The sequence below is a fragment of the Protopterus annectens genome, chromosome 7.part0 (assembly GCF_019279795.1).
Source record: "Protopterus annectens isolate FY-2018-M chromosome 7.part0, PAN1.0, whole genome shotgun sequence".
NCBI classification, from domain to species: domain Eukaryota; kingdom Metazoa; phylum Chordata; order Ceratodontiformes; family Protopteridae; genus Protopterus; species Protopterus annectens.
Window position 1 is genome coordinate 1,093,370,635 of NC_056739.1, and position 20,696 is coordinate 1,093,391,330.

The 20,696-nt window shown below is 42.8% G+C and overlaps 1 protein-coding gene across 3 annotated transcripts in view; it reads right to left on the reverse strand.

Annotated features, from left to right (window-relative positions):
* Nucleotides 1-20,696, reverse strand: part of ANP32A (acidic nuclear phosphoprotein 32 family member A) — a 689,281-nt gene that overhangs the window by 557,809 nt on the left and 110,776 nt on the right. For all 3 annotated transcript variants that reach the window (XM_044077675.1, XM_044077674.1, XM_044077676.1), the window contains exon 2: nucleotides 19,005-19,154. In XM_044077675.1, coding sequence (XP_043933610.1) covers nucleotides 19,005-19,154 — 150 coding nt within the window. The remainder of the gene's footprint in view (nucleotides 1-19,004; nucleotides 19,155-20,696) is intronic.

Consider the following 20,696-nt stretch of genomic DNA (forward strand, 5'->3'; position numbering starts at 1 on the left):
CTGTGAAGTATCAGAGAATTTTTCTGAGTCAGCAGTAGTGGGAATTGAGGCAAGATCCATGGAGGGCTGAGAGACAAGTTCCTTAGTAATGGGTACCAGTGCTGGCGTGGCCAGTCCGGAGCAATGAGGATCATTTGTGGTCTCTCTGATCTGACTTTCAATAATATCTTGGTCAATAGAGGTAGTGGTGAGAAGGCAGACTGTCAATGCTGTCCAACTGAATGATAGGACGTCCACTTTCCAGGCTAGGGAGTGATAAGTCCTTGTGCAAAATTTCTGTAGTTGGCAATTGTTGGGGGAGGCAAATAGATCTATGTCTGGACATCCCCACCTTTGAGTTATCATTGAAAATACTTGTGGGTGTAGTCTCCACTCGTGAGGATCTGCCATATTTCTGCTTAATTCGTCTGCCAATATGTTTTCCTTTCCTGGCAGGAATTGTGCTTGCAGTTGTACTTGGTAAGTCAATGCTGTGTTCCACAAGGTCATTGCCTGTCTGCATAAAGGGTAGGAGTATGTACCTCCCTGTTTGTTTATGTACCACATCACTGTGGTGTTGTCTGTCCTTATGTCCTGGATGCAAGAGGTCCCTTAAGGCTGTCAGTGCATTTTGCACAGCTAGCATCTCCTTTTGGTTGATGTGAAGATGCATTTGTTTTGCAGACCATTTGCCCTGTATGCACTGTCCTTCCACGTGTGCTCCCCAGGCGTAGTCTGAAGAATCTGTTGTCATAGTTTGGTTTGCTGGAGGCAAGACGAAAGGAAGACCCTTGTTTATTTGACATGCTTGAGCCCACCATAGGAACTCTTTTTGAAGGCATGGAATGAGAGGTATACTTGATTTGAGGCTGTGCCTGTGTTGAGACCATACACTTTTCAGGTACCATTGTAATTTCCTCATATGCAGCTTTGCATATGGGAGTAGTGGAATGCAGGATGCCATGAACCCCAAAGCCTGCAGGATTTTCCTTGCAGTGAGCTGGGTAAAAGTTGTCATCTTTTTGAAGTATTGAGTCAATTGTTGTTTGTCTGGCGTGAGAAAAGCTATCTGGGCCATTGTATTTAAGCTGGCACCCAGGAATATTATTTGTTGCGAGGGTATTAGCTTTGACTTCTTTTTGTTTACTGTGTACCCTAGGCAACTGAGCAGCTTTATTACAAATGCCAGATGCTGTAATAGAATGTCCTTGCTGCCCGCTTGGATCAGGCAGTCGTCCAGATATGGGTAAATTTGTATTCCTCGTTGTCTGCAATATGCAATTACTGATGCCAGGCATTTCGTAAATACTCTGGGCGCAGTAGATAAGCCAAAGGGCAATGCAGAGAATTGATAATGCGTTGTACCTGCCAAGAATCTGAGGTATCTTCTGCAATCTTGTCTTGATAGGGACATGCAGGTATGCCTCTGAGGTCCAACGTTACCAGCCAAGACTCCTTGCCCAGCATGGGAGGAAGCTGAAGTGTGAGCATTTTGAATTTGGGTACCTCCAGGTATGTGTTTAGAATTGAGAGGTCTAAAATGGGCCTCCAGGCTTTGTCCTTTCTTGGGACTAGAAATAGTCTTGAGTAAAAACCTTGACCTTGCTCCTTTGTAGGCACCTTCTGAATTGATTTCATATCCATGAGAGCTGAAATTTGCGCTTGTGCCTCTGCCCATTGGTTTGCAGGCAGATTTGGCATGCCTCTCATCCGTGGTAAAGTGTGGAAATGAAATCTGTAGCCTCGGGTAATAATATCCAGAATCCATTTGTCCTTTGTTATGATGCGCCAATTTTGTGGAAATAAAGCCAGTTTTCCTCCCAAAGGTGCTGCCAGGGCAATTTTGCTTGGCAGGCGAAGAGGGAAGTCATTGTGTTTGTTTCCTAAGGGTTGAGATCTTTTGTCTCCCCCTCTTTGAGATGTTGTTTGCCATTGTCTAGGCCTGAAAGAACCTTGTGGCTGGCCTCTGCCCCTTGGGCATCTGTACCTACCCCCTTTGGGGTCTGTCTGATGCAGGAAAGGACCAGTTTTTTGATGGCCAGTTTCTGCTGAAACGAGGAGGATGTACCTGTAAGAAATCTTTAACTGTTTGCATAGATTTTGCCTTTTCTTCCATTTTCTTTAAAACTTCCTCTGCTTTGACACCAAACACCACATCTTTCTGCAATGGAGCATCCAATAACTTTGCTTTGACATGTTCTGGTAAGGCTTGCTCTTTTAGCCAAGCATGTCTACGTATTACAGATCCTGTGACAGCTGCTCTACATGAGGCTTCCAATGAATCAAAACCACACTGTAAGGTATGCTTTCCCACCTGTTCTGCTGCATGCAGCAAATCCTGCATCTCTTTGAAATCAGGTTGATCTGTCTGAGGGATCATTTTCTGTTTTAACTGTGTAATCAAGTACTGTTGGTATTTTAGCATGTGGAATTGGCAGTTTAAGGCCCTCATGGCCAAAGTGTCAGACGTGTACACTTTCTTTCCCCATCTTTCTAATGCTCTGGAATCTCTTTCAGAAGGAAGTGGATTCTTAGCAGTAGAGGCCTTAACCCCTTTGGGACCCTGGGAAATGGTTTCTGGGTCTGCAGTAGGACTTTTATATAGAAACTTATGAGTATCAGGAACTCGGTAGTATCTGTCTGGTTTAGCTGGTGCTGGAGGTAAGGAACCTGGGTTTAGACTAGATTCGGAGAAAACATCATCCAAAAGGTCTAAAACTGGAGGAATTGCTAGGGGTCTATGCTGTGGAAGAAGAAGAAACACTGAGTCTTTTCTTGGAGTCAGAGTAATCTTGGCCTTCCCAGTGAAAGTGTTCCCTCAAGGTGTGTAAAGTTTCTCCAAAAGAGTAGTCTTCAGGGGGGAGACAGAGGGAATGGACTCTTCAGCATCTGAGTCTTCATAAGGAGGGAAGGAGTAATCCTGGTCCTCAGAGTTGCCTGAGGAAATGGATGTTTGGTCAGAGGAAGGATAATATTCCTCTAGTCTAGGCCTTTTGTCAGGTGGGGGTTGGGATCCCCTGATAAGGGTAATTAAATCCTCAGCCATCTTAAGCATCTGTTTTTTAGGCATGGGGCCTGTGGGAGGTGTGTGTGGACCCCGCTTCCTAACTTTCAAGGGAGCTTTAGCATAAGACTTAGTAGAGATAGTTGTCGGTTTGAAGACACCTTCAGAAACCGAAGGCCTATCCAAAATTTCCGGATCACCGTCAGGGCTGGCGTCCGAGGGGTGAGGTGGAACCAGATCCTGAGGCCCAGCTGCTTCGGTCTGGGAGGCCGTCAGAATTTCTGAATCAGCGGTAGTCAGGGGCTGCGTAGGCGCCTCGCTGAAAACCGGAGAACCGGCGTCAGGCCTGGCTGAGGCCTCAGTAACTGGTCTTGGCCTTAGCTGTCTGTCCTTATCCTTGCATTTTTTAATCATTGCTGATGTCGGTTGCTCCGACGGCATGCTATAGTTAAATTTTCTGCCAAAATAATGCTGGGCGAAATCTGCCCGACACTTAATTGTACGTTTGTTGAACCTAGCACAAAACCGACAACCAGAGACGTCATGGTCTGGGCCTAGGCAAGGAATACAATAAGAATGAAAATCCTTATGAGGTATTTGCTTCCCACAAGAAATGCAATTATTAACTTTGTCTGACATCGGTCTGAGGCAAGAAAAGTTTCCCCAATGGGGTACTTAGCTTTCGAGAAGAATTCGGGCTGAAATTCGACGAAAATCTCAGGAGCTGGCCGACCGGCACTTGCGAATTCCTTCTGCTTCGGGCACCGCGCGGCAAGAAAGACTGAAGAAAATGGCGTTGGCTGCCTCTTATACCCCTGTCGCACTGACGTCAGGGAAGAAGCGACGACAACCGACGCCGGACCAAGGCTTTGGGATTCGGCCAACTGCGGGACCGCCTGACGACAGGATAACCCAAGTGTGATGACTGCAGCAGTATAACACGATGAACATCTTGTAATCAACCAGTATAACGTTCATGTAGTGCAACCTTTAGAAAAAAACTGGTAGAATAAAGCAACCATCCAAAAAAAAGACAAATATGGTTTATTGTAAAATTGAGGACAGCAACACACAATGAAATCATCCAGTACAATTAACCTTAACCTAACATATCCAATATTGTACTGGATTACTTTGTGTGCTGCTGTCCTCACGGATTTACAATAAGCCATATTTGGATTTTGTGAATGCGGATGGTCGCTTTATTCTTCCAGAGTTATTCTAAAGGTTTCACTACATGAAATTTATACTAGTTGGGTACAAGCATCTTTTAAATCCAGAGTAATCAAAACAGCATCCGGAGTGCAGAAGTGGCAGAACAGCTGAAGGATGAGCATTTTGAACCACGAAGTCTCAAAAAGATGTCAAGTCTGGAAAGGACTAAAATCAGCCTCCAGTATGCCTCTTTGGAGACTAGAAATAAGATCCTTTTCCCCACAGATGCGGACATACTTGGGAAGCCCTGGGAAGAGGAAAGGGAAAGAATAACAAAGAGGCACAGTTAGGGTTGCTAACCAATATTTCTGTATCCCAGGAACCCACTCAGCTTAGTCTTGGAATCTCCTCACCATTTTTTAACGGACCTTTATACATTCATGGGCATCTACTAGGCTACTGACTTGTGAGGATCCTAAGCCCAGTCTTACATTCCCAAGGCAAACTTTGGCCCATATATTTTGTGGACAAATAGCCTAAAGGTGGCAGAAAAAGGATACGTGGGGCATTTACTTGCTGTTCCTATTGATGAGGAACATGGGTGCTAAACTAAAGGTTAAATAGTGTTTTCCCATGCATTCGTCAAAACTGCATTTGAACAAAGTACCTTTATGTGAACTGGAAGAGGTTTCCATAATAGAGGTATTCTTTAATACTTGCCTACCTTTCAACATGTTCTATATGTGTTGCAGAGGGAGAGATCCCAAAAGCATGTGCTCATGCTATCACTGGACTTCTGAATGTGTAACAAGTCTGACAGGATAGGGTCTTTGAGTGTCTATATACACAAGGGGTTTCCTCTTTGGTAGATTGCATGATACACAGAAAAGGGACACGGCTTTGAGATGGTCTGCGTAGTTTTTAACTGAGAAAACATGGTTGTTCAAGTTGTAACAAGTACTTTTGACAAGTAAATAATGAATAGGACACTATATATTCAATGATCAGACTTATGACCGCAGTGCACAGTGGAATGATTACATCCCTGGAACTGGATGCCATACCTTTACTAGAAGCTGCAAAAAAAAAAAAAAAACACAAGAGAATATGTGGGGATGAAAAGATCAGTCATAGGTTCACAAATCCCTCACTACAGGGTCAACTTTTAGGGTTATGTTGTCAATGTAGCAGCTATAAGGAAAATCATGACTGCCACAGGATATGGATTATACATTTCTTGGCATTTAATTTTAGTCCATGGTTTTGATACCAGCTACTGGTTTGGGGAAAGGCTGCCTTGGGAGACTTTGGTGTTCTATGGGGAGTTTACGATTGCACCAAGTTTAGAATCAATGACAAATTTGGTCAGCCACAAATGCTTGACATCTGTGAAGTAAATGCTAAAGAAGAAGAGCTCCAGGACTTAACCCTGGGGTACATCACTAGTGACAGGTTGTTTGGAGGAAATAGAGCCACCCACCCTAATTTCAAGGTTTCTTTTTGTGTCAGTTTGGTACCCAGAGTTAGATAGGGATTTACATTTAGCAGGTAGAGAGTTTATCTACAACAGTGTGTGTGATGGCATCAGGTGCCTTTGCAAGGTCAAGATATGCAGAGTGTACTTATTTACCTTCATCTATTGCTTCAGTCAATCAAGTTAATTGGGCAGAATTGACCCAAGCCTGTCTGGATTAGTCAAGGGCAAAGAGTTTGCAGGTTTCCCATTTCTAATTATCAAATCCATAAATGTTGACAATTTATAGCCCTAAAAAAGACAAGAGTTGCAGAAGTATATATTGTTTTACTGAAACTATCACATGCTCTATTCTTATCATTTAGAAGATAATTAGAAAGAAGCAGGAGCTAATTTAGCTCTTATCTCCAAGTCCACAGAGATGGCAACAAGTCAGCAACAGGACTTTTAAAGAGATTTGTTAGAATCCTGTACCCTGTAAAATTCTGCCTGGTCTTTTAGCAGCTTGAAGATGAAAATCTGGAGTACCAGAATTGCTACAAAGGCATCTTCTAAGGTTTCAACAAGCAATGAGGGGAATAACACATGTTTAAATATATAAATACAGAGAAAGATTAACATGTCTACTTTGAGTGTCAGGAATCTCTCTCCCTTCCCACTTAATTCTTTCATCTTAGAAATTGTCTCAAGAATTTTTTTTCATTTGCAGAGTCAAAAACAGAGTACAAAGGATCAGTCCAGCTAAAATAATTTTAGCTAGCAGATCTAGGAGCTCTCTCTCTATTCTTCCCACAGGGAGGGTATTGGAGAAAGACATTTTGTTGAAGTTTCACGTAGTTTATTCACTTACCTAGATGGATGAGTGTTCTTGTATTAGAACAAGAACATGAACATCTGTCCATCGACCCTACTAACGTCAGTCCCAGATGTCCTTCAGCTATGGATGATGGAAAGACTCAAAATCGGACTGGTCATGGGCTTCTGCATGGCAGGAAGACCCAAGAATCAGTGCTACAACATTGACTTTGAAGAACATCCACATTCAACCACATGTACTATACTCAGCTAAATAATCACACACGTTATTGAAAACACTGCTGCTTACAACATTCCTGATAGCTGTCAGGGAGGCAATTTGTTCATTAGCTGCTCTCTACTTAGAGAAACTATAGCAAGACTTCTGTCCATCGGTTTTCTTTCCTAGCTTTTACCAATTCAAAGATGTAAGAGGACAAGGCCTATGACAGCAAGTAATAAGCAGAGAACAGTAACCAAACTCAGATGGGGAACTAGTCCGTCACCAAGCAAACGTGTACAAAAATGCACTCAGGGGCCAATTTCAGACTACCAATCCACCTGATGAATCCAGAGACTGCAAAACCCACAGGAGCAAAGGGAGAGTAAACTCCATACAAAAAGCATCCCTGCTAAGAACAGAAAAAGACAACCAAGTGGTACAAGACAGCAACTGCTACACTGTACCACTATGCCACACCAATAAACACCTTATTAACTTTTAGTATGCCATGACTCGGGGAGAGGTCCATTTCCCAGTAACAGCTTCAGAAATAAAGGAAGAATACAGAAACTGAGCCAGAAAAAAACAAGTTCCAAAAGTTGGTCATCAACAATCAGCTACACTAGCCGTTTATTTTTTTATCCAATGCCTCACAATGTACACTTCAATAATGGCACTATAAAATGTCATGGACTGATCTGCAGCTTCTGATGGCATGGCAGCAATACTCTACCAATACACAAAGAGAAAGTACAGTTTTGTACCTACCATAAATGTAGATGTCCGAGCAGGAATGCATCTGCAGTCCTTACAAATGGGTTGTCCTGTCGTCAGGCAGCCCTTCGGTCGGCCGGATTCCAAAGTCTGGGTCTGGCCTCGGCTGGTGTCGCACTTCACCCGACGTCATAGCTGCAGCTCTTCGGGTATAAAGGCATCAGCCGACGCCACTTTCCTCAGTGTTTCTTGCCCCAGATGCCAGTTGCCCTCTTGGATAGCTAAATTTTGGATAAATGCCAATGTTTCCAAATAGTAGAAGGCAAACACAAACAATAAGCATGTATGTACATATATACAAACAAATACACCATAAGAGACCCCCCCCCCCAGCTAGCTATTAAATGGGCCAATACCCTAGGAATACCACAGAGGGGAAGGAGGGTGGGTAATCCTGACTGCAGATGCATTCCTGCTCGGACATCTACATTTATGGTAGGTACAAAACTGTACTATGTCCTTAAAGGATGCATCTGCAGTCCTTACAAATGGGTAGAATACCATAGCCAAACTAGGGGAGGAGGAAGAAGAAATTATGGTGTAGTTAGGATCCCTTACAAAACAGCAGTGGCAAACCCTGCTCAGGATCTAGAGTATAAAGGTAAGTTATAATGCTTGGCAAATGTATGCACGGAGGTCCAAGTAGCAGCCTCTATAATGTCCTTGGTAGCCACTCCTCGTAAGAAAGCTGTGGTAGTGGCTGTAGCCCTTGTAGAATGAGGCCTTATGTTCTGTGGAGTTTGCTTTCCATGGTAGGAGTAACAGAATCTGATGCAATTTCCTATCCACTTGGAGATTGTCTGTTTTGAAATTGCTTTTCCTTCCCTTCCTGTTGCATATGCTACCAGAAGCTGGTCAGTTTTTCTATTGCTCTTGGTTCTGTCCAGGTAGTAGCAACTGTCTATGTACATCCAAAGTGTGCAGCAGTCTTTCCCCTCTGCTGTGGTTTGGGTAAGATGGTAGGTAGGTGGATAGCCTGGTTTAAAGACACTCTGGATACCACCTTAGGCATAAATGTAGGATTTGTTCTCATGGACACTCTATCTTGATGGAAGATTAGGAAGGGTTGTACTGCCATTAAAGCCTGTAGCTCAGAAACCCTTCTTGCTGAGGTAATTGCCAGCAGAAAAGCAGTTTTCCAGGATAGGTGTTGAAGATCTGCTGTTGCTGCTGGTTCGAAAGGGGGGAGTGTCAATTTTTCTAGCACAAAGTTCAAGTCCCATGCTGGTACTGGTGGTTTCCTAGGAGGTTTTACATTTTTAATTCCTCTCAGAAACAGCCTGAGTAGATGATGCGAGAAGACAGGTGGATCGAAGCTGTATTCTGCAGAAATAGCTGATGCATGTATCTTGGAGGAGTAGGACAGGCCTGTATGGAAAAGTTCTGCCAAATACTCCAGGATGTTGGCAATGTCTACCTTTGACACATCTTTTCCCCTTTCAGTACTCCAAATGAGAAACCTTTTCCATTTTCCTGCATAGTTCCTTCTTGTTGAAGGTCTGCGGGCCTCAAGGATAATGTCTTTAACCCTTTGGGATAAATCTGGGTTAGTTGCTCTTATGTAATGTTCCAGGCAGTCAGCTTCAGAGTTTTCAGGTTTGGATGCAGGGTGTTGTAGCCGCTCTGAGTTAACAGCAAAGGAATCAGGGGTAGTGTCCACATCTGCCCCCAAGACATGCTCCTCAGTAATGGGTACCAATGTTGTCTTGGCCAATCTGGAGCTATCAGAATGATCCTTGGACGTTCCTCTTTGATTTTCAATAGCACCTTGTGCATCAAAGGAAGAGGTGGGAATGCATAGGCTGTCAGGCCTTTCCAACTGAAGGATAGAGAGTCCACCTTCCAAGCAAGTGGGTGGTACGTCCTTGTGCAGAATTTCTTGAGCTGGTGATTGAGTGGGGATGCGAATAGGTCTATTTATGGCAGTCCCCATTTCCTTGTGATGACCTTGAAGATGTCCGGGTGTAGCATCCATTCGTGAGCATCCGAGGTAGTTCTGCTTAATAGGTCTGCTAGGATGTTTTCTTTTCCCGGTACAAAAATTGCTTGTAACTGAATGTTGTAGCTCAGAGCCATATTCCATAGGTCCAGTGCCATCCGCATAGAGGGTATGAATGAGTGCCTCCCTGTTTGTTGATGTACCACATGACTGTGGTGTTGTCTGTCCTTATCATCAACTGCCCTTCTTGGAGGAATGGTCTGAAATTCTGGATTGCTAGTTTTACTGCCAGCATTTCCTTTTGATTTATGTGCAGGTGCAGCTGATCTGGAGTCCATAAGCCTTGTATGCACTTGTCCAGCATGTGGGCCCCAACCGAGGTCTGAGGCGTCCGTTGTGATGGTTTGGCTTGGTTGAATGCTGTGGAAGGGCAAACCTGGGTTTGACTGGCATGCCTGAGCCCACCATAGGAACTCTTGTTTCAGGCATGGAATTAGTGGTATTTCGGTTTCTAGGCTGTGCCTGTGTTGAGACCATAAATTCTTCAGGTACCACTGTAGCTTTCTCATATGCAGTCTGGCATGAGGGACCAGGATTATGCAGGATGCCATGAAGCCCAAGGCCTGCAGTACTTTCCTTGCTGTTAGTTTGTTCTGCTTTGTTAATGCCAAGAAGTAGAGAGGAAGTTGTTCTTGTTTTTCTGCAGTTAGGAATGCCATCTGTTTTACTGTGTCCAATTCTGCACCTAAGAAGGTTATTCTTTGGGATGGTATCAGTCTTGATTTTTTTATATTGACTGTATATCCCAGGGCTTGCAGTAAGCAAATGACTCTTTGTAAGTGTTCTGTTAGCTTGTTTTTGTTGTCCGCTTGTATCAAGTAGTCGTCCAGGTATGGATATATTTGGATTCCCTGAAGCCTGCATCGAGCGATTACTGATGCCAGGCATTTCGCGAACACTCTGGGCGCAGTAGATAAGCCAAAGGGCAATGCTGAGAATTGATAATGCTCTGATCCTGCAAGAAATCTGAGGTATCTTCTGCAATTTGGTCGTATGGGGACGTGCAGGTATGCCTCCTTGAGATCTAGAGTCACCAGCCAATACTCCTTGCCCAGCATGGGAAGAAGTTGCTGTAGGGTCAGCATTTTGAATTTTGGAACAATGATGAATGTGTTTAAAGCGGACAGGTTGAGAATAGGCCTCCAATTTTTCTCTTTTCTTGATACCAGGAAGAGTCTGGAGTAAAATCCCTTTCCTTGTTCCATAGATGGTACCCTTTCCACAGCTCTCATCTTTGCTAATTGAGCTATTTGTTTCAGAGCTTCTGTCTTTTGATTTGGTGGTAGGTTTGGCATTCCTCTTTTTCCTGGTAAAGTATGGAAATGAAACCTGTAGCCTTGGTCTATAGTTTGCAAAATCCACTTGTCTCTTGTGATGCAGTGCCAGTTTTTTGAAAATAAGGCTAACTTTCCGCCTAAGGGTGCTGCAATTTGTTCCCTGGTAGGCGGTGCCAGAGCCAAGTCACTGTGATTGTCCTGTTGCAGTGGTAGTAGTTGTGTCTGTGCCTCGCTGGTTGTTACCTTGCCACTGGCGTCCCCTGTAGGCACCTCCTCTGGATTGATTTCTGCCTCTCGAGCGCCTATTCCTGCCTCTCTGTGTTTTAGAGGAGTCTGGAAAGGACCAATTTTTGGAAGGCCAGTTCCTGCTAAACCTTGGAGGCTGAACCTGTAAGAAATCTTTCACTGTTTGTACAGATTTTGCCTTCTCTTCCATTTTCTTCAGTACCTGCTGAGCAGGAGAACCAACTAAACTGACCTTATCCATAGGAGCATCTAATAGTTTTGCTTTAACATGATCCGGCAAGACCTGTTCTTTCAACCATGCATGCCTTCTTATAACTGTGCCAGTCATGGCTGATCTAAAGGAAGCCTCCAGTGCATCATAGCCACATTTTAAAGAATTGTTACTAACCTGCTGAATGTTATGCACCATTTCTAAAACATATTTCTTATCTAAAGAATCATCAGAGGACAGTTTCTTAGGTAACTGATCAAGCATAAACTCCTGGTATTGGATCATATGAAACTGACAGTTCAATGCCCTAGCTGAGAGAGTAGCAGAGGTGTATACTTTTTTACCCCATCTCTCTAAGGACCTGGATTCCCTTTCAGAGGGGAGAGGGTTTTTAACTGAGGTCGAAGCTACTGCCTTAGGCCCCTGGGAGATTTATTTTATTTATTTATTTTATTTATTTTACATTTGTTAACCGGGCTAGTCTGGCTGGATACATGTCCATTTTCAGCAGAGGCCCGAGGAGAAAAGCTCCACTATCAGACTAAGACAATACATGAGGAATACTTTACTAAATAGATCAATCAACAAAAATGTACAAAGACAAAATACAGTTTGTCTGGACTTATTTAACTAGGTTACAAAAAGATTTCAATCAAAGTTCACATCATGTGGCTGAGGAGATAAGCTCAGGCACCAAAATATAAAGTTGAGTTAAGGATATCTGAAGTATAGCTACATAAAATTAATCATTGGTCAGAAGGCTAGAAGACAGAATTGGTAATTAGTAGAGGGAAAGAAAACTAGTAGTTAGAAGTGTTAAAAAAAGCAAGTTAGAAGGTAAACAGGTATATAGGTAGTAAAGTTAATGGAAAAAAGGGAGAAAAGATAAATAGAAAGTATGGATAGAATATGTTTACATAGGGTTATAGCATTTTATCATAGTTAAAAGTTAAGAGGGTCAAGTTGATAAGGAGAGTGAGGTATCTAGGCAATGAGATAAGGGAAAAGGGTGAAGGTCCAGAGAAGGGGGCTGAGGATGTTAGTCTAGGTAAGAACGGGAGAGTAAAGAATGCAAGTAGCAGACTGTTCAGAGTAATGAACATTAGTATGCTCAGTCAGGATTAGAGCAGGGGCAAAGCCAGTGGATTAGTAGGTGGTTTTTTATCTGTTTTTTGAAAAGGTGACATGATGTTAGGGAGGTCAGTTCAGTGGGAAGTTTATTCCAGTAAGAACCGATAGTGTTTGCAAATAGGGAATCACCTGATTTGTTATGAGATTTCAAGGTAGTAACTAGTAGCTTGTTGGCTGATCTGAGTGTCTTGAGATTCTTATAAGGTGTGATGACATTATTTAGTATTGGTATATTGGAGGGGTAATGAAGAATTTTGAAGGTGATGATTAGTTGTTGTAAGAGTATAAGGTTTGGGAGTTCAAGCCAGTTGAGTTTCTTTAAGTTAAGACAGTGGTGAGTTAGGAAAGGTGAGCCAGTGGCAAATCTGGCTATACTGTGGTAGGCAGTATTCAGTTTCTGAAGATTACCTTTAGATAAGTTGACAAAGGAGGGGGAGGCGTAGGTTAGTGTAGAGATAAGGTGAGTTTGGGCAAGGGCTACTCGGGGAAAATGCAGTGAGATAAGGCTTTAGCCTGTATAGGGCACCAATCTTTTTATTAACAGTTTTGATAGTTAAATCAATGTGACAGTCAAAGTTAAGCTGGTTATCTATGGTGATGCCTAGGAGTTTAGTGCAGTTGTCAGGTTTGATGATAGTGCCATTACAGGATGTTATAGAAAAAGAGATCGGGGTGGATTTAGAGGTAGGGGTAAAGAGTAGTAGTTTGGTTTTTTTGGGATTAAGGAGGAGACAGATGTGTTGAAACCAATTTTCTGCTGCAGTAAAGACTGCTTGGGTAGTGGAGTGGAGTTCTGCTGGGGTAGGCGGAGCAGATGAGAGTGGAATCATCTGCATATTGTATGCATGTGGATGTTGGTAGGGAATTGGGCAGATTGTTGATGAAAATGGAGAAAAGTAGGGGGCCTAGGATAGATCCTTGTGGGACACCAATAGTGACAGGGAGTAGAGTGGATAGGTGGCTGTCCCACAGTACAGCTTGTTTTCTATTAGTCAAATATGAATTGAACCACTGTAAGGCTTGAGAATCCAGTGATAGAGATTTTAAGGTATCAAGGAGAAGTTGATGGTTGACCATATCAAATGCTTTTGAGAGGTCTAGAAATAGTGCAGATGAGAATAGGTTTATATTTCGATTTTTATTTATGGTATCAGAGAAGGAAAGAAGGGCAGTAGTAGTGCTGTGGTAGGGTCTAAAGCCATGTTGAGAGTCTACAAGCAGGTTGTTATTTAAGAGATAGTTTAGGAGTTGATGGTGAATACAGCGTTCCACTATTTTCGATAGAGGCGATAGAAAGGCAATAGGTCTAAAATTGGAAAGTTCATTAGAGTTTCCACCCTTGTGGAGTGGAATAATGTGGGAGATTTTCCAGCAGGATGGAATTTTGGATTCTGTTATGGTTCTGTTTATTAAGATGGATACTGGGTAGGCTATTTCTTTTGCAGCTAATTGAAGGTATTCAGCTGGAAGTTTATCAGCCGAGGGTGTACAGGGTTTTAGTTTAGACAGTAGTTTCTGTATATAGGTAGTTGAGACGGTTTCAAGTTTTAGTGTATAGGTATTGTTGGGGATGGGGGTAGTTTGGAGGGAGGGGGGTGGAGTCATAGTGCTTGCAAGTGAGTTTACAGTTTGAGAGAAGAAATTGTTAAAGGTGTTGGCTATGATGTTAGGTTGTTTTTGTGCTAAGCTAGCTGGGGTAGGTGTTTTGGTGTAGCCTGGGTGGAGTAGTTTATTAATTCCTGACCAGAATTTTTTAGGGTTTTGGTTTTGTTGGTGTTGAAAGTTATAGTTTTTTTTGTCTAGGATGACAAGTTTCTTTGTTTTGTTTCTTAGATGTTTGAAGGTTTGATGGTCAGTGGGGCTTTTAGTGGATCTCCATTTTGACCATGATTTATTTCTCGCTCTCATAGTTTGTTTAGTAATAACAGAGAGCCAAGGAGCTGCTTTGGATCTGATTCTGACTAAACGGGATGGGGCATGTTGGTTTAGAATCTGTAAGAAGGTGTTGTTGAAATGTGTTACTGCTTCATCTATTGGGAGGTAATTTAGAGTTGACCAGTTACATTCTTTGAGTTCAGTTTGAAAGGATGTGAGATTAAATGCTGTTTTGTCGTATTTAGTTCGATAAGTAGGTTGATTAGGGATGTTGCATTTTTGTTTGGTGATAAAGGTAAGGAGGTGGTCACTGATATTGTCAGGGAGTATACCTGTTTTGTAGGAGAGGGGATTGTTGTTGGTTAGTATCCAGTCTAGGATTGTTTGTTTGTGGGTGGATTTGTGTATTCTAGTAGGGGAGTTAATGGTTTGGTGAAAGTTAAAGAGGTTAAGGTGTGTGGTGGGTTTGGGGGATATGCAGGAGTTCCAGTCGATATTAAAATCACCTAGGATTATGGTTTCCTGGGGGAAGGTGCTAGAAATCCAGCATAGGATATTTTCTAGGGTGTGGATGTTCTTGCCTGGGGGGGTGTAGGAACATATTATGTTTATAGCTTTGGTTTTGTTAATTTGGAGTTTGGTGGAAAGAATTTCAGCATTTCCTGGTGTGGGGGGGGAGGAGTTAATTAAAGCTAGCTGAAGTTGGGATTTAAACAGGATGGCCACTCCTCCACCTTTTTTATTAGGGCGGTCTTGTCTTAAGGTACTATAGCCTGGGGGGGTGAATTCGTTATCTTTTGTACTAGGTTTAAGCCAGGTTTCTGTGAGACAGAGGATATCAAAGGCATAAAAATCAATTAAGGCATGGAGTTGAGTGACTTTGTTATTAATGCTACGAATATTAAGATGAGCAATAGAGAGGGAGTCAGAGGAAAAGTGTGGGTTAGAGTAGATGGTAGCTTGTTTTAGAGGGCTTTGATTTTGGAGGGTATTGGGGCCAGGATTGGGGTGGATATCTCCATATATAAGTAAAAGAGTTTGGGGTGGTTGTAGGGGTTTTTTATATTTGACTGGTATTAGAATGAGTCTTTTGGAGGTTTTGAGTTGGTAGTGGTGGGCTTTATGGTAGAGAGGGGAGGTAGGGACAGGTAGCTAGTATATTAATGTGTGATTGTTTGGGTAGGGGAAGTGTAGTTGTAGTGTGTTTGGTTGAAGATGGAGTTTGGAATAGTTTGAGATTTTCATAGGAGGTAAGGGTGTAGTAGTAAAGTAGAATGCTTAGGAGAAGAAGAGGAGAGAGAGTTTTCAGGGTTGAGGGCATAGTTTTATAAAGTAGGAGGTTAGAGATGGTAGGTTTGTAGGGAAATAGGAGGGAAGGTTTCAAGAGAGGGTGTGGTTTAGGAAGTGAGGAATAAAATGGTGGATGTATTGGAGAGATGTTATAGGTTGTTGGGTACTAGGGGGTGTGTCTAGGGTAGTATAAAGGTAGGACCCCTGGGGGTGGGTGGGAATTGGGGGTAGGGAGGGCGGAGTGAGGCGGAGGGGGGAACAACAAGACGACCAGTAGCAGAAAACAATCAGTCAGGAGGTAGAGAACAGGTGGAAAAGTAAAGGTGGGTTAGAAAGGTAGGGAAGACTTGTGTGGGGTTAGTAATAAAATACTGGATAAGGTAAATGAGATGTGTTTAAGAAAGAAAGAAAGAAACCAAGATAAAAATCAGGATGGAACAATAAGAAGAGCAGTAGGAATTACTAAAGATAGTGAAAGTAGGAGAATGAATTGACAAGAGCGCCACCTAGTGGCCAGGTAAGGGAAAGAAAAAAACAGACAAAATACACTGGAGGTTAACTAAGTATGAAGAGCAGGAAACAGGGAGGTATAAGTAAGGGTAAAGGCAGAACAGAGGTGTGACCGAGAGGGGAAAAAAGGCCAAGTCTAAAAAAGGGGGGGGGGGCTGCTGGTTTACCTGGTTAGGGTAAAAAAATGTCCTGGTGAATAGTATTTAATTAATACAATAATAGGACATACTTTCAACAAATAACTGGGAGGACAGTCTTTGCTTTTAAGGATGTAGATTCCTATTCAGGATACTGGAGATATTGAGATGTCCACAGGGCCTCTTAGGTTAATTATGGATGGGAACCCTGGTGTACAATCTGTGGAGTTAGCTATAGGTAGAGAGAAGAGAGAGAACAAGCACAGGAGAGAGAAATGGTTATTCAGTAAAATTGAAAGCACATCACATTTAGCATAATCGCTTTTAAATCATCAGCAGTGAGGCTTAATAATCAGAGCATTCCAGCATTCAATAGGTTACAAGATTAGCAGAGAGCAGTACCTATTTTTAGCGTACACACTTAGAGACTACAGACGTAGTGCACAAAAACGCCAGTACAAAATTCCTTAGAGCACATTACATTTGGCATTATTCCATTTAAATCATCAGCAGAGAGGCTTAATAATCATAATACATCAGCATACAATAGTAAGTTACAAGATCAGCAGAGAGCAGGACCTAATCTTAGCGTACACACTCAGCGACTATAGACTTAGTGCACAAAACGCCATTACAAAAATATCTCAGCTAATAAGATCTAAGATCTAAAACAGTATTATAACATATTAAGCAGAAGCCAGCAAGAGGAGCTATACATTTAAGTAATGATCAAAATGTGTCGTACAGGATTAATAAACACCTGTACGCTAGTAAACTACCATAATAGGCAGGAGTATTAGAGCACTAGAGCTCCAGTGGGAAGACCACGTGGAGTCAGGCCTAGGGGGGGGCACTACCAGAATGTCGCAGCAAGGAGAGTAGGGTTGCCTAGTGTAGGTGGAGGGGCCAGGGCCAAACAAAGAAAATTAGACAGGAAAATTGTAGAAAGAAAGCCTGCAGGAGGAACCGGCTACTGGGCGAGCTTAAGAAGCAAGTTGCAGATGGCACTTTAAGACACTCCTAAAGGTTCCGCTCTTTAATAGCGGTAAAGGAGCGCTACAGTGTACAGACAGATTGAAATAACTCAATTACTGAGTTGAAACACATGAGATATAGTAGTGTACAAACATAATGAGACAAAGCTTCAGGCAGAGAAGTTAAACTTGCCTAAAAAGCACAAAGGCGCATTATGGGTGCGTTATTAAAGAGTGAAATAACAAAGCTTTAAGTGGTAACAGCAACCCGTGCGGAGTAAGCCGCCGTTTGGGCTGGTTAGTTAGTAAAGGGGTAAGGGGAATAGTACAGGCGTCACAAAAAACCACATAAGGCGCTATTAATAGTTAAAGGCCAAGGGGAATAGGTCCGGTAAAAGCGCTGTTAGCGCTTAATGGCAGATAAAAAGAGATAGTCTCGGGATCTGCAAAAGGAGCCTTGTATAAATGGTGATGTGTGTCCGGGACCCTGTAAAACCTATCGGGCTTAGCAGGGGCTGGAGGCAAAGTGTCAGGAGCAGTGCAAGCATCATTAAATGCATCATCTACAACAGGAAGAACTGGAGGTATAGCTAAAGGCCTATGTTGTGGTAAATGCAAAAAAGTCCTAAGCCTTTTCCTAGAGTCTGAGAAATCTTGCCCCTGCCATTGAAATTGCTCTCTCATGGCATGTAAGGTTTCCCCAAAGGAAAATTCCTCTGGTGGAGAGGCAGCAGGAATCGATTCCTCAGCATCGGAGTCTTCATAAGTAGAAAAAGGAGCCTCTGGATGGTCTGTATTGTCTGAATCATCAGAAGAATCATCTGAGGACACTGGCTCAGGGGGCTCTGCTCTAGGTCTCTTTTCTGGATGAGGTTGAGAGGCCCTATCTGGATGAGGTTGGGATCCCCTTATTAAGGAGATGAGATCCTCTGCCAGAGTAAGCATTTGGGAACTGGAAATGGGCCTGTGAGAGGGGGGCTTAACAGGCACAGACTTAGAAGTTTTGGCTGCTTTAGCCCTGGCAAAGGCCTTTATGGACATGGCTGCAGGCGGCCTAGCAGCACCACGTGCAGGGGTTGAAACATCCAAAGGGATGGTGTCCGATAGTTCTTGTGAAACCACAGTAGCAGGTTGAATTTCAGAGGCCGACTCAACCAGGTTAGAAGGGGCCTCGGTAGTAGTCATGGATTCGGCTGAAGTTAGAACAGTTTGCTCGGTTTCGGCCGAAACCGAGCCACTCGCGGTTTGCTTAACCGCGGTTTCGGCCCAAACTGCGGACCGCGAGTGTCGGTCCTTTTCTTTGCGTTTCTTAACAACTTGTGAAGTCGGAGGATCCGACGGCATTATGTATGCAAATTCTGAGCCGAAAAACTGTTCAGCAAACTCCGACCGACGTCTAAGCGTCCGTCGGTTGAAAGAAGCACAGGCTAAACAAGCTGCTATGTCGTGGTCTGGGCCTAAACAAGTAAGCAGTAAGAGTGGAAATCTTTATGAGGTATTTGTTTCCCACAAGTTAAACAGTTATTCACTTTTTCTGACATCGGCTGAGGCAAGAAAGAGTCCCCAGCGGGTACTTAGCTTTAGAAGTCTTGAGTAGTATTCGGTAGTAGTAATCTCTGGATCTGACCGACCGGCACTTGCGAACAGCTTCTGCTTCGGGCGCCACGCGGCAAGAAAGACTAAGGAAAGTGGCGTCGGCTGATGCCTTTATACCCGAAGAACTGCAGCTATGACGTCGGGTGAAGTGCGACACCAGCCGAGGCCAAACCCAGACTTTGGAATCCGGCCGACCGAAGGGCTGCCTGACGACAGGACAACCCATTTGTAAGGACTGCAGATGCATCCTTGAAGGACATCAATCCAAGTCTGATTATTGAAACAAGATTAGCAGAACTGAAATGTATGCAGGCTTTTTTTAGACATATCACATTTTAAATAAAATCTACTTACCTTCTTAAGTTTGTTTAACTTTGGTAAGTTTGCAATAGATGCTAATCCTACATTGATTGTACTCAAGAATTCCAACTCTTCAAATTCATCTGAAAGCCCTTCTATTTTGCCTTCATTTGATCGACAGTTGTCAAGAACAAGCTCTTTGACCTAAAAGTAAATAAATACAGGATAAGTGGAATCTCCAAAATGATGAACTTGCCTTAGAATTGTACTACTATAACCAGGCTTTCTCAGCCATCTCTACCAGTCAAAAACAATACAACAAATTCTCGCAAATCAGAACAGGCTCTTTTACAAAATATTTATTAAAAAAATGCAATATCTCTTCTACATTTAAGTTTTTTTTTTCATCATCTATTTGCCTCTATGCATATTTGTTGAATGGGGGAGTCCCATTAGACTACTAGCCTACATTCTGGGAATTATCAGAGGTAGTATACACATTAAGAGAAATTTCACCAGGGGAAGTTTACCTGTTCTTTTCAGCAAGTGCCACCAGCTCTTCTACACTCACTAAGGCAGACCAGGTCTCAATTTTAAGTTTCTTCCAAAAGGATGGACACTCTGGAATGTAGCACCGCCTTGTGCTCTACTGCAATGTCAGTAACAGAAAATTAATCAAAGCACTTGCTGTCTGAACTATATGCTACCTGCTGAATCACTGACATTCCAAATATGACACAGAGAAATGCTCATCAGCTGTTCTGAAATTTCAGACTTTCTAAAATACAATCTAGCCAATATATACTGCTTAGTCACTGGTACAACTCCTACAAGCATCCAGACTGTATTCAAACTGCATTATGTACTTCTATAAACTGCTTTACCTGATTAGTCTTGTAAAGCAGATTTTCAGACAAAATTATACAAATTTGGGATGCTCGAATAAACCCAAAATACATCCCTCACCCCACTACCGCACACAACACATGTATGGCTAGAACCTGTTGCTCAAACTGCGGTGAAATTTAACAGCAGACAATAAGATTTTGGGCATAGCTGTAAATATGCTGCTTCCCCACCCCTGCTAACTGCCAAGTAAGAGTCTTGTCCAAACACCTACTTAACAAAACAAACTCTCTTATGCAGGCTTAAAGTATCAGGAAACTTCTCTGCATAGCGATTCCACACACAAATCAAGCAAGGTTCAGTTCTGCTAAAAGTGGGCCTTCATACACACTACATAGCAACCCAACCTGGATTTAGAATGAGAAAAGTCAGAAAACTCCGCCAAATGGATAAAAAGTACAGTTTTGTACCTACCATAAATGTAGATGTTCGAGGATCCACATTGCTGCAGTCCTAACTATTGGGTAGTCCGCTGTCCAGTCGGCCCGAATACCAAAGTATATGGCTGACGTCGGTCAGGGCGCATTAGACTGACGTCAGTACGTCAGGGTACAAATGCGCATGACCGACGTCATATCCTCAGTCTTTTCTTGCCCCAGATGTCAGAAGACCCTGAAAAGATAAGGCGAAAACCAAAAACTCCAAACATACCTGCACCAAAAATATGTACAATATATACAAAATTACCAGAATATAACCTCACCTACACAACCACCCCTAAACACAGAGGGAAGGAGGGAGGTAAATTGGACTGCAGCAATGTGGATCCTCGAACATCTACATTTATGGTAGGTACAAAACTGTACTATGTTCTTCATTCCACATTGCTGCAGTCCTAAC